Consider the following 14,465-nt stretch of genomic DNA (forward strand, 5'->3'; position numbering starts at 1 on the left):
AATAAGATGGGTTATGCACAAAACCGACTGAATTTTTCAAATAATGTCGCGGTCATATCTTCGTAGCAATTTGTACAAACTGTCTTTATAGTCTAAGATCTCACCGTTTGATCTTGCAGGTATCTGTTTTTTTAATGAAATTAATTTTAAAGGAATCTTGAGGATGTATGGAATGGATTGAGGATAGGTTGCCTTGTAAAAATTATGATTTGAAGCTATATGTTTTTTTAGTCAATCTTTCAGCATTTGAAAAAAAATTATGTCACAAATCAAAATAAAAATGGTTGCTCTCAGTCGCGCCGCAGCATTACGGTTGCCAGGTGTAAACAGGTACATTATTGTTAATTAACTTCATCCACCGTTTTTTTTAAATTTTTATGAAAAATTAAAGTTTTATATACATTGAACATGAAAATCCATGGTTGCCAGTTGCACAATGGCCGCAAACAGAGGTTGCCATGATTTTTGTGTACGACTCTCGCTCCAGGTAAGTGGAAGCGCAAGAGACAAGATGCACGCATTGTTACGTGCTGTTAACAATAGTATTAAGTTGTGAAAATTAAGTTTTATCACTTTTTCACTTATTATTTATTAAACATAAATTTTTGGGCATAATGAAATGAAACTACGAAATGCCTAAACTGCATATAAACTGTATAAGTGTTGCAGCTGCTTTGTCCTTATTCATCGCACGTAACAATGCGTGCATCTTCTCTCTGGCGCTTCCACTTACCTGGGGCGAGAGTCGTTCACAAAAATCAAGGCAATCAATGCATATAAAACTTTAATTATGCATAAAAATTTTGAAAAAACGGCGAACGCAATTAATTAACAATAATATTACCTGTTTTCACCTGGCAACCCTAATGCTGCGGCCGACTGAGAGCTGGCAACCATTTTTATTTTGATTTGTGACATCATTTTCTTTCAAATGCTGTACGATTGACTGAAAAAACATGCAAGTCATATTAGTATATTATTGACATTAAAATTAATTACAGGTAATTGCGGCTAATTTTTACAAGGCAACCTATCCTCAATCCATTCCATACATCCTCAAGATTCCTTTAAAATTAATTTCATCAAAAAATCAGATACCTGCAAGATCAAGCGGTGGGATCTTAGACTATTAGTGCAAGCATGCAAGTATTAGGGCATATGCTTATTATACATTTTGTTGTGATCTTCAAAACATCATTTTTAATAGCAATTTTCCTAACTAGTGAATAGGAGGATGAAAGGAGCATGCGCTGAAAATACGTAGGATTATGAAAAGTTTTGAAAGTGCCTACATGTTTTTGAATTATAATGAAGTACTCGTATGACAGTGATTTTTGATTAGTCGCCAAGATCACATGGACTGAAGGTGTGAATGATTGCATACTAAATAGGTTCGATTCTTCAAGTAGGATCTAAGTTTATATTCTCTGTTTCTATTTTATTTTCACATTGTCTTGTTTGATAGATTTCATTAAATTTGAAACAAAAATGTAATCAGAAATCGGTGTTTTTTGTTTACAGATATGACTACATCGCAAATAGACGCTGAGAACACTCAAATGACGAATGACCTCTACAGGTTATTAAAGAAGTATTCCGGTTTAAGAAATCTCATTCGACAATTAAAGGTTGGTACAACAATTTTGTGATTCATTGTCATTTTGTATCACCCAAGAAACAGTAGAGATATTCAGTAATAAATGTATTTTCGGTTTCGGCTCATTCTTATTATCATTACAACGATCCTTAGAGCGTTATCGTATCATATTTGCAGATCAATCTCTCGTCATTTAACATGTCAACAACAATTTGTCCATATGGTTTTCAGACAAAATTGAATTTAATGACAGAGGGCCTCATATCAAATAGCTCTTTTAAGAATGTAGTCGAAATCTAACACAAGTATAATAGTTTTTGAGCAGAATTTCTTTTATTCTATTAACGTTATCTTCGGTTGAAGACATAGAAGTTCGTTGGGATCCAAACATGATTCCGACAATACCCTAACCCTAACCTAACCAAGACATTACTTGTAAACTAAAATGATATCATATACGTTTTTATTAATTTGATAATCCAAGCTCAAGATCACTTAACCTCAAAATATTTGCATTTAATAATCATGAGCCTTCGATAATAATCTGATATTTATACAAATTTTTTGAGCTCAAAATTGATATAACAAAATATACATAATGTGAACGTAATTTGTTTTGTTTGGATTTTAGAAACAACGTGACGTTTCAAAATCATTTATAACTCTAAGTTTGTTTAATGTTTTTTTCCAAATGAAAGCTACTTTATTATGTACATTTATCTATTTTAGACTGAATACACTAATGCCAAGTTATATCCTATGGTGCTACGTTACTCAATGTTAAAGGATATGATCAAAGATATTATGCTTCATCCAGATTACATGGAAGTATGTCACGAAGTCGACGCATAGCCAAAGTCGTTCTCCTAGGTGAGTAACCATTACAATCATCATTTCATGATCCATAAACTCTTGCCTATGGTAGTGTTTTTCTTGACTACGTTTAGCAACAGAATATTACAAAACAATAAGTAAATGAAGGAGTCAGTACAATTATTAATATTTAAAATTAAAGAATTGAAACTATTCATATAAGGTACAAATTTGTGTGAGTTCATTTTGGACTGATAATGCTTTTCAATTCAGAAGTAGCAAAGCTCAACAGTGATTTTTCAACTTAATCACGATAATTACAAATTAAGAAATATGTTTGATTATTGCCACAATCACTTGTAATAAAAGCTTGACGCAGATTTTTTGAACTAGGTATAATAATAATAATGGAGTATAATTCATAAAATTTATATAAACTGAAATCGAATTTTCTATATTGTATAAATAAAACGAAATCTTACCACCTTAATCAATTAAATGTTAAGGGGTTAGAGATAGTCAGAATTTTCCAAAAATTAGTTTTCTCAAAGTATGATATCTTTAACATATTCTCTGCAAATTTGAGGTCAATCCGACCAATACCTTTCGAGTTATTCAGTAATTAACAACTGGCGCTCCGGAATATTTGAGAACAGGTAGCTAATAGCAGCTACAGGCAAGTTGTTTTTTCGGTTTCTACTGTTATGAGTGGCTTACTACTTTGATGTATATATGTATATACATGATATATATATATATATATATATATATATATATATATATATATAAAACAGAAGAGACATTCAGAAGCATAAACATATCAAAATGTCTAAGAAATAAGAAATTAAAGAAGATATATATGTACACATATATATTTTTATACGGTTTTTTATTGGGAACGTGGCAACGAAACACCAAAGTGGACTATATTTTCCGAGCTTTCGAATACTTATGAATTTATCGGCTGGGAAATAATTAAGATCAATATTTCTATCAAAGTCAAATGGGTTATTGAACTTTGAGTCCTATTAGTTTCAATTTATTAGCATTAATACTATTCAAAATACTATCCAAAACCAACGAAAATCCTAATTAATTATTTCCCAGACGATGAATACATAAGTATTAGAAGCTCGGAAAATATATTAAAGTTAGTCCACTTTGGTGTTTCGTTGCCACGTTCTCAATTAAAAATTTTTATATATATATATATATATATATATATATATATATATATAAAATTTCTTTAATTTCTTATTTCTTAGACCTTTTAATATATTAATGCATCTAAATGTTCTTGATTTTAGGTCTCTTCTGTTTTAACATTAGTTTTTTTTTGATAATTTTTGAAAGAAAGATAAATTATTAGTGAGTAGTTATTGGAAACGTGGCAAGGAAACACCAAAGTAGACTAACTTTAATATATTTTCCGAGCTTTCAAATACTTATGTACTTATACTTATGTCCACTTTGGTGTTTCCTTGCCACGTTCCCAATAAAAAGCTACTCATAAATCACAAAGTGATTACGATTTTGTAATATATAATAAAACACTATTTTTAACACAGAACACTTTTTGATCAAATATATATTTTCAATTTTGCCTAATTACCTTTTGCCATATCTCTTCCAGCTCATCAAATTTCTGCTCCTTATCAGCAAAAACCTAATCCAGGTGCGATTGAAGGTCATCGTCATTTGTGACAATTTGACCATTGAAAGAATTCTGCAAGCTTCGAAATGATTGGTGATCAGATAGAGCCAGATAAGGGCTGTGAGAGGGATGTGACATCACTTGCCAGCCAAGCTCCAATAGTTTCCCACGTGTTGCCAAAGATGTGTGAGGCCTTGCATTATAATGGTGGAAAACTAAACCTTTCCGATTTGAAAATTTTTCAGCTTTCGATGTAGTTTGTACAGGTTCATTGTGTTTGCTCCATGATAGTTTTCGAACTATGTTACTGTACAGAATCTATGTTTCATCACCAGTGATGTTTGTTTTCAAGAAATGGTCGGCTTCATTACGTTTAAGGCATATCGCAAATGTTGATTCTTTGTATTGAATGATTTTTTTTTTTGCAACACTTATATGACGATCCTCTTCAATTATGACTTTGATTTGGTCATCATCAACTTCACTAGGCCATCTTTGTGGGAAAATCTCCAGAATGGAATTTTATATACCAATTCTGACACGCGCGCTCTGTTAAGCAATCAGCACCATAAACCTCTCACATATTTCTTTGTGAGTCACGGCTGCTTTCTTTCCTTTAAGGAAATAAAAAATAAAAATATGCCGAAAATATTCGTTTGTGCACTCCATTTAAAATTAACCCACAACTAATAGCTTTAATAAAAATCACGCACTACTAAAGTTACGTCAATATGCCAAACAGCAAAGTACAGCTCTAACATAAGTTATTCAAAAAAAAAGCAAGGCTATCAATCAGTAAAAAGCGAAAGTACTTAGTTGCCAAGAGTTAGTTTTATGTATGTGTTTTTGGATAAATAATGATTTCCTCGTATTATAGATACTGTATAGTGCCTAGGTGTGAAATTACAACGATAAAAACGCCAGACTAATTATTCATATAATTCCAAACAACAGAGAAATATGAAGAAAGTGGTTAAAAATAGCAAGAAGACAAGATGCGATTTTATTTACCAAAAATATTAGTAATATTTCATTATTTTGGTAGAAAAGCTTTTTTTTTCATTTACTAATTATCATGGTTAATCATTAGACTCAAAGTCATACGATTTATTCTTAGTGGAAACAAGCCTATTATAACTCGAGTATGTTCGAATGAAATAACATTAATAAATATATGATGAATATATCGTATATCCATTTATATTTTCATCTAATTGATCAGCTGTTAACTTCCAAACAGCAAAAGTGCAATTTTTCCATAAGGTAAGAAGAACATTGTGTCATACTGGTTATATAAGGGTTTAAAGTTTCTTACTTAAATTTCACTAATTTTTTATATTTTTTTACTATATTATTTCGACAAGATTCAATAGGGTAAGATTGAATAAATGTTGTCTCAAAATTACGACCATCAGATGACAAATCACAAACTTTGGATACTGCAAACGACGTCATTTGGAAGCAAGAATTAAATTTTCGTGTCTTGCGCAAAATAATTTTGATTCATTTGAAATGCCAGAAAGAAGGGATTTCAAAGGTTCAGGTGAAGTAGGGAGTGGTGACAATACAACTTTTCCTGATGCGCAACACATGCCGGGTGTTTCATGCGACATTTTAACGCCTGACAATAATTGCAAATTTTGTCCATCGCAGCAATAGTAATTTTGAAATCAGCCGAGTAATTGATGTCTGGTTCATAATTAAATGCAAGTCGAACAAATGATCCACGTGTTACTGCGCGGTTGGTTCGATGGTTTTCTTGGTTTTGTTCTCTATATGAATCTGTGTGTTGTTGACGTGCCACCCTGGTTCTCAATGCATTTTCTTGTCGACGATTATCACGCTGTTTTCGTGCACGAATTTCAGCTGTGCGAATTCTTTGAGCTGCATTTCTTTCTGCTCTCTGTTCGACTGATTCATGAGCTCTTTCAACACGTGCACATCGAGTCTTTTTGCTACGGGCATTAAGGTTGGATTTTTTGGATGGCATTTTACTAAAAATAGTAATTGAATTTTTAATATGAATGAATTTCGCTGTTCTCTGTATAATTGTAAGTTAGAAGTAAAAAAAAATATTCGAAGTAATGTACGCAACGAAGACAAAATGAAGAATGATTTGAAAGAAATGACGTTAAGTGGTATAAGCAAAATAAGACATGTATAGTGTGTGCAATACATTTTACAACATCCCTGACTGCTCAGTTATTCTTATCGCTGTGGTAATCCTATCTTTTAATTCCTTAATATTGACAGATTTTGTTTTATCATCGATGTTTTTTAAGTGACTTCACAGGAAATAGTCTAAAGGATTCATGTCGAATAATCGCGGAGGCAATTCGATAAAACCACTCCTTCCAATCTATCTTCTGGTAAACACATTATTTAGATATTGTCTCACCACACGCGCATAGTGTGGTGGGGCACCAATCTTGTAGCAAAATATTGTCGTCTGGGATATTGTTATTATCTGAAAAAAGTTTTTTTTAAATGTAATTGAAAATACTTTGGAAATATCCGAGCCAACTCAGATATAATACTATTTTCCAATAAATCTAAATCGACCATTTAAGTTGCCCGCAGTGAAAAAGGGACTAATTATTTTGTCGCCTATTATTCCAGCCTATACAATCAGTTTTTCGGAATATCGGCGAGGGATTCACGCATCAAACGAGGATTGTTACGTGACCAGTATCTACAATTCTGCCGATTTACGTTTCCATTATTCCATTAATACAAAAAGTGGCCTCATCGCAAAAGATAGCATCACTTATAAAATTTGGATCGTTTTGATTGTAACATTTTTCCATCATTAGATCTGCTTCACGTCTATCAAAATCGTCATCTGACAACTCTTGAACCAATATTACTTTGTATGTATGGAATTTATTATCATGTAATATTTTCATTACAGATGTTTGCGTAGTATCAAGTTCCCTAGATATTTGTCTAGTACTTAAGAGTGGATTGTCTTCTAACAGGACACAAGATTTGTTTTCAGTTGGTGCAGTTTTTCTTCGCCCTGATTTTGATAAATCTTTTACTGCACCAGTTTCGTTAAACTTTTCTACTAATTTACTTAGGTTAGGATATAAGTTATTAAAGATATTACACGTTTCTTGTTGACTTTACACCTATCATCATATCCTAATAACATTAAAATATCAATTTGTTCTTTTTCAAATAAACAATCTATTTAGATATAGGAAACATTTGACAAAAAATAATACGTATTTCTAAGGATTTCGAATAGCGAAAAATATACAGGGATACCTATTTGAAATAACAAAGTTCGTTATTTTTTGAGAAAAGGAAAAGATCTGACAACAATGTAAATACCACCACAATACCGACCGGATCACAAGAGATATTTGAGAGGTTCCATGCATAAATATTACTCTGTATATTTGTTAATATCTATATTAACAAATATAATATATTTTTAGGTAATTTAAGTCCTGAAAATTATTTGTTTGATACCAGTATGCGTATGGTAATTTCATTGAGCAATCGATAATGGTGTGCATTGAAATAAATTATTTTTCAAGTAATTCTCTATGGGACGTGAAGTTTCAAGAGAACTTCGGAGTTCTCAAAATATTTGTAAGTCGCGTTCAGTGAAATGAAAAAATATTTTCAATCCGGAAACAGCGAAATTGGCAATTTTACTGGAAAGATTTTTGATGTAAACATTAAAAGTGTATATTGTAAGTTCAAGGAATGGCATGAATTACATGAAGATGAGTGTACTGCTAATCACAAGGGGTCTTCAGGAAAAATGAACGTTGATGCGATGGTCGACATGTTTTAGCAGTCTGAAACAAAATTTGGAGCTACTAAAATGCCAACTACATTGGCGATGGTGATTTGAAGACCTATACAGAAATTATAAATGGAGATTCTTACAAAAATACTACCGTAAATAAGAAGGAATGTATAGATCTTAATAACAAGTGGACGGGGACTTAATTACTTACATTGAAAACTAGACAAAAAGATCTTGGGAGGTAGAGGTAAGCTGACAGGGAAAGTAATAAAAAATTACGTGTATACTATCGATACATCCACATTGTGATATTGAAGATATGAAATCTGCTATAATTGCAACTTTTTGTCACTACGGCTAGAGCGATGAAAATCCGAATCATTGTACTCGTATGTGTCCAAAAGGCAAAAATTCGTGGTGCTCTTAGCAACGCGCTGAAGCAAGAGGAGAGCTCGCTACTCATTTACCTCCTGATGCTTTAGAAGCTATCAAGTCCATTTATAAAGATCTCAATAATGAAAATTTACTTTCGAGATGTTTCTGTGGATTTAATCAAAACGATCATGAGAGCTTCCACCAACTAGTGTGGAAAATATGCCCAAAAACGATGAATACTAGTTTTATTATAGTACACATTGCTGTGGTATATTCAATGAAGGTACGAATTCATTATTGATTATAACAAACACGCTGGGACTTAATTGTGGGCCTAGTTCTTATCGACATGCCTAAAAAACGGATGCTGCACGTGTGAAAGTGGCGAATAAGCGCGTTAACGATGATACTCGAGATGGCAGAATGCTAAGTAGACAACAACTAATCGATATTTTGGAAACTTCCACAACAGCTGAAGAGCTACTAAGGCCCAGAAATAGATGACTTAGTGTAAGGAAATAAATATTTCGTATTATTGTACATAAATCAAAGGTAAAACTTTAAATGCATTTTATTTCAAAACTGTGTTTTTTTAACTGGTGACCACTTTAACTCAAAAACCAATAGGTAGATTTCAATGAAATTTATACAGCTTTCTAGAAAACACGCTAAATTCGTGAAAAGGATCAATGAAACAGGAGCAGACGAAATAAGAAAGACTGACTTGAAGTAATTCGGAAAAAACGCTCCGATCTAATTATCCACACCTTCTCTCAGGGAAAGGGAAGGTTTTTTAGTAAATGCAAATCATTTACTACCAACCATCATTTCGAAGGCGGTATCTTTGAAATTTTTTTCTTAATAAATGGAAAAAACCATCTATCAAATGTTCAATTAGTCACTGTTTCACTTGCATAGAATTGGTTTTCCTATCCTATGAAGACCCAGCATTGTGTAGTCTTGAATATTTGGCCTTTAATGTTGTAATATTGTAAATTTGCTGTTGATCATTTTTCTTGATTTGGAAAAACCTCTCGTCTCTTTGATCTTTATTTGTATACGATTGTTTGAATGGAACCTATATTTATTATTTCCAACAATTTTAGAATTAACTAAGCCTGTATGTCTGACAATTTTTCTGCAGCATTCGAAGCCTCAACTACTCATTCTAATACCAAGAATTCATTCTCTTCATCGGTCATAACTATCATCTTCTGTTTCCTTGTAAGCATCTGTTTCCTGTAAGCATCACTGCCTGTAGCACCGATTCAAAGCTTGTCTTTCGGTCACTTTCAGGACACTTTTGTGCATATACCGTTAACGACAGAAGTATGTTTTCATGGAAGACGCCTAAGTTTGAAATTATATAAATCCTTTCTTGAAGAAAATATTGTTCCATCTTTTAAAATGTTAGAATAACAAAGAAAATTAAAATTATCTAGCTATACTAAATAATATTACAACTAAAATAACAACTCAGATACCATTGTCTCCTTTAGTACATCTGACTTAATAGTCCAGGCGCTGTAACCAAATTTTTATTAAAAACTGACTTATAACCAATAGACATGATTTTTGTCGTATTAGGAGCTTTTGAAAAGTACTTCAAGAAAAAGAAATCGGAAAATCTCGAAAAATTGGTATTTTTTCAATAACGTGGAAACGATTGAAAATTTTTATACAGTTTATAGAAACAAGTATTTCATCCATTTATTTAGAAGCAGAAACAAAAAATAGTCCATTTTGGATACGTTACCCGGAAGCGTTGTTTTTCAGTGACGCGCATGCTCAAGTTAATTGCACTGTAAATGTGTGGATTCGTGATTTGAGTAGATTACAATCAGATTCTCATAATAATTGTTATAAAGCTTCGACAGTTCGAATTATTTATGACTTAACAGTGTTCTAAAATTATTAATTATTCTAAAATAATTAATATGATATTATTTACTATATTCCACATCAATTGAAATAAATTTATTAAAAGTAAGAGAAAGGATGAAATCATATAGACCGTGTGAAGTTTAAAGAAATTGGAATTTCCAATAATATAATGTAGTGTAGAATGATGTGTTAATTTATTAAATGAAATAAGTACATCATCTTCATACAATTATTCAAATATCAACATTATCATCATCAAGTGTAAAAGAAGTCGAATGGAAACTTTCTTATCGCACGTTTTTAGACGCAAGAGCAGGGTCTTGGGACCAGAATGACAAGTGGCCTTTTTCAGGAATCTGCACTTTGATATTTTTACTTCAAACGCAAAGACACCGATCAGAAAAAATGAGCAAACTTAAAAACTTGTTCAGAAAAATGTGATTGAATTTGACCAAAGACAATGTGGGACTGAAGGTTTTATCTCATTTGTTCAATTTTAACCTATTGAATCTTGTTGAAATAATACAGTAAAAAAATATAAAAAATTAGTGAAATTTAAGTAAGAAACTTTAAACCCTTATATAACCAGTATGACACAATGTTCTTCGTACCTTATGGAAAAATTGCACTTTTGCTGTTTGCAAGTTAAAAACTGATTAATTAGGTGAAAATATAAATGGATATACGATATATTCATCATATATTTATTAATGTTATTTCATTCGAACATACTCGAGTTATAATAGGCTTGTTTCCACTAAGAATAAATCGTATGACTTTGAGTCTAATGATTAACCATGATAATTAGTAAATGAAAAAAAAGCTTTTCTACCAAAATAATGAAATATTACTAATATTTTTGGTAAATAAAATCGCATCTTGTCTTCTTGCTATTTTTAACCACTTTCTTCATATTTCTCTGTTGTTTGGAATTATATGAATAATTAGTCTGGCGTTTTTATCGTTGTAATTTCACACCTAGGCACTATACAGTATCTATAATACGAGGAAATCATTATTTATCCAAAAACACATACATAAAACTAACTCTTGGCAACTAAGTACTTTCGCTTTTTACTGATTGATAGCCTTGCTTTTTTTTGAATAACTTATGTTAGAGCTGTACTTTGCTGTTTGGCATATTGACGTAACTTTAGTAGTGCGTGATTTTTATTAAAGCTATTAGTTGTGGGTTAATTTTAAATGGAGTGCACAAACGAATATTTTCGGCATATTTTTATTTTTTATTTCCTTAAAGGAAAGAAAGCAGCCGTGGCTCACAAAGAAATATGTGAGAGGTTTATGGTGCTGATTGCTTAACAGAGCGCGCGTGTCAGAATTGGTATATAAAATTCCATTCTGGAGATTTTCCCACAAAGATGGCCTAGTGAAGTTGATGATAACCAAATCAAAGTCATAATTGAAGAGGATCGTCATATAAGTGTTGCGAAAAAAAAATCATTCAATACAAAGAATCAACATTTGCGATATGCCTTAAACATAATAAAGCCGACCATTTCTTGAAAACAAACATCACTGGTGATGAAACATAGATTCTGTACAGTAACATAGTTCGAAAACTATCATGGAGCAAATACAATGAACCTGCACAAACTACATCGACAGCTGAAAAATTTTCAAATCGGAAAGGTTTAGTTTTCCATCATTATAATGCAAGGCCTCACACATCTTTGGCAACACGTCGGAAACTATTGGAGCTTGGCTGGCAAGTGATGTCACATCCCTCACACAGCCCTGATCTGGCTCTATCTGATCATCAATCATTTCGAAGCTTATTAATGTTATTTCATTCTAACGTACTCGAATTATAATAGGCTTGTTTTCACTAACCATGACCATGATTAACCATGATAATTAGTAAATAAAAAAATAACTTTTAAAAATAATGAAAGATCACTAATATTTTTGGAAAATAAAACCGACAAAATGAGGCGTTTAATCACGTGACATTTAACATAAATCAGAAAAGCGTGACGTCATTTTCGTATAAATTAACCAGGTTATTTCAAGTTTTCAGCAATTATTGTTAAATTAATAAAGTCGTTCTTAGTTTAATCTTGAAAGACAGGTATAATTTGCCATGGAATCAGGATTTAACCAAGCAAACTGCAGTAATTTGCCCAAAATTAACGCAGTTATCCTTGACAAATTTTTTGCATTGAACACCTACTATCGAAAGTCGAAACAAACAAAGTCTTATTTAATTAGCAGTTACCAATCAGAGAGTCGCATTTACCCACTGTGGAACGAAAATTCTTAACTGATTTTGACGTTAGCGAATACAAAGTTTCAATAACTTTAACTTAATTAAGTCATAACATTTTATATGTTATGTGTGGTATATTATGATAGATTTTGTACATTTATAAATAGATACATCAAATTTTGTTTGATACTTCATCAAAATGATCTTCACGGAAATAATTTGTGGAATTAGTTGATAAAGTAAGAGCATCTTACCTCCTTGCCATTTTTAACCACTTTCTTCATATTTCTCTGTTGTTTGGAATTATATGAATAATTAGTCTGGCGTTTTTATCGTTGTACTTTCACATTGAGGCACTATACAGTATCTATAATACGAGGAATTCATTATTTATTAGAAAACACAATTGACTGTCATAAACAAACACAGCTGTTTCGCGAGGTGTGACGTCATTCAAGACGCTATGACAGTCTTGGCTTTTTTCGCGGTCAATTTCAAGTTCATTTCTAAAAACTCAAAATACTAACGTAAAAAACGTATTTTTCTTAAAATAATATATTTTTGGGGTGAAATAGATGCTAAGCTATAGTTTTAAACTAATTTCCAAATTTTGTCAACTAGTCTATTTGCAAAAATATTTTAACTCTTAACGAAATGAAATGATTACTAATCTTCATCTTTTTATTACTCTTATTCATGAAACTAGACGATAGAGTTAGGTTTCGGAAGCCCTTAAACATTATGATAAAAAATTTTTCAATGCATTGAAAATATACAGGATGTTTCTTTTGAGGTAATTTTGGTATATGAATTTGGCCAAAGTGACCTTCAATATTTGCTCACAAGATCTGCAAAGTAAAAAATAGACAGTGGGATAATATCTGAAACGGCCACAATTAATGAGAGAGAGAAATTCTTTATTGTCAAAAAATTGTCACAATTTGTAGACAAAAGCTTGTAAAAACTAAAAAACAAACATTAATATAACTAAGTAGAGATACAAATAAAATAAAATTTCAATCTGCAGAAGAAAACTACAATGAATAACAAAATTATAGGTAATAGTAATAGGTTATACTTAATTAGTATATGAATCCATAGCAAAATTAAACCAGTATGCAGCATGCCCAGAAATAAATATTATTATTAGGATAGAAGTTGTTTACAGAGTAGAAAGCACTTTCCAGTAAATATGCCCTCAAATTATTGCAGAATGCAGGAAAAGTTGATATCGATTTGATTCTAAATGGCAAGTGATTGTGCTTTTTTAATTGTAATGTTTATTTAGTCTTCTCCAACTGATTATACGCACATTTCTGTACCTATATTTACACACTATTCTTCGTTATTATCCGAATCAATTATTTGAATCATTCTTATACACAAACTTTACCAATGTGCATTTTTCAGTGCATTTTAAATAAAGAGTTTTTTTTAAAAATATTGATTTATTAAATTATAATATCCGAGTCGTTTCAGGTGGGACTTCGTCGGCAAAGCGTTAGATTTTGAAGCTTTTGCCGAATTCCATCAAGGAAATAATTGAAAATACGTATTTTCACAATAGACGATTAGAAAATCAGAAGGAAAATATCTTTTTTGGTTACGGTTTGATCATTCGGATTGGAAGAAAACATTTTGGAAATTTCGTGAGGGAAATGAAAGTAGATAGTAAGAAATATTATAATTGCACCAGTTATGGAATGTACCTATTTTTATATTTTCTATGAGAATATTCATCTTGAAAATATTCAATTTTTCAATGTGCCATATTAACAAATTACAGCAAACGTTAAATTTCATAAAAGAATAAAGAGTGATTTTATCAAACAAAATCTTATAGTTTTTAATATATATAATAATGTAAGTGGTAAATATTTACCTCTTTAAATCAATTTATTTGTATGTCAACAAAAGATTCAAATGCTTAGCCTAATTTCCAGAATTTTACAAAACTTTTTTGGTGTAGAATTATTTTGAGCTGTCGCTAAAGCTTTACAATAATAACAATTATTATAACAAAGTTCTGATAACTTAAATTTCGAAAGCGTCTTAAGTTAACAGATAAATGAAACACCTTGTATCAATAGATACATGTAAATTATGATTAAAGCTTGGTTTTTGCAGCCAAAATTGAAACTAAATTTTAATA

General features: G+C 31.2%; 1 protein-coding gene across 1 annotated transcript in view; it reads left to right on the top strand.

The window, feature by feature from the left end:
- The window catches only part of LOC130448996 (uncharacterized), an 83,637-nt gene extending 69,726 nt beyond the window's left edge, over positions 1 to 13,911 (top strand). Inside the window, exons 5-7 of the mRNA XM_056786629.1 lie at positions 1,522 to 1,628; positions 2,327 to 2,467; positions 13,793 to 13,911. Coding sequence (XP_056642607.1) covers positions 1,522 to 1,628; positions 2,327 to 2,449 — 230 coding nt within the window. The 3' untranslated portion in view covers positions 2,450 to 2,467; positions 13,793 to 13,911. The remainder of the gene's footprint in view (positions 1 to 1,521; positions 1,629 to 2,326; positions 2,468 to 13,792) is intronic.
- Positions 13,912 to 14,465: the final 554 nt, after the last annotated feature.

Source organism: Diorhabda sublineata, chromosome 9, assembly GCF_026230105.1.
Source record: "Diorhabda sublineata isolate icDioSubl1.1 chromosome 9, icDioSubl1.1, whole genome shotgun sequence".
NCBI lineage: Eukaryota > Metazoa > Arthropoda > Insecta > Coleoptera > Chrysomelidae > Diorhabda > Diorhabda sublineata.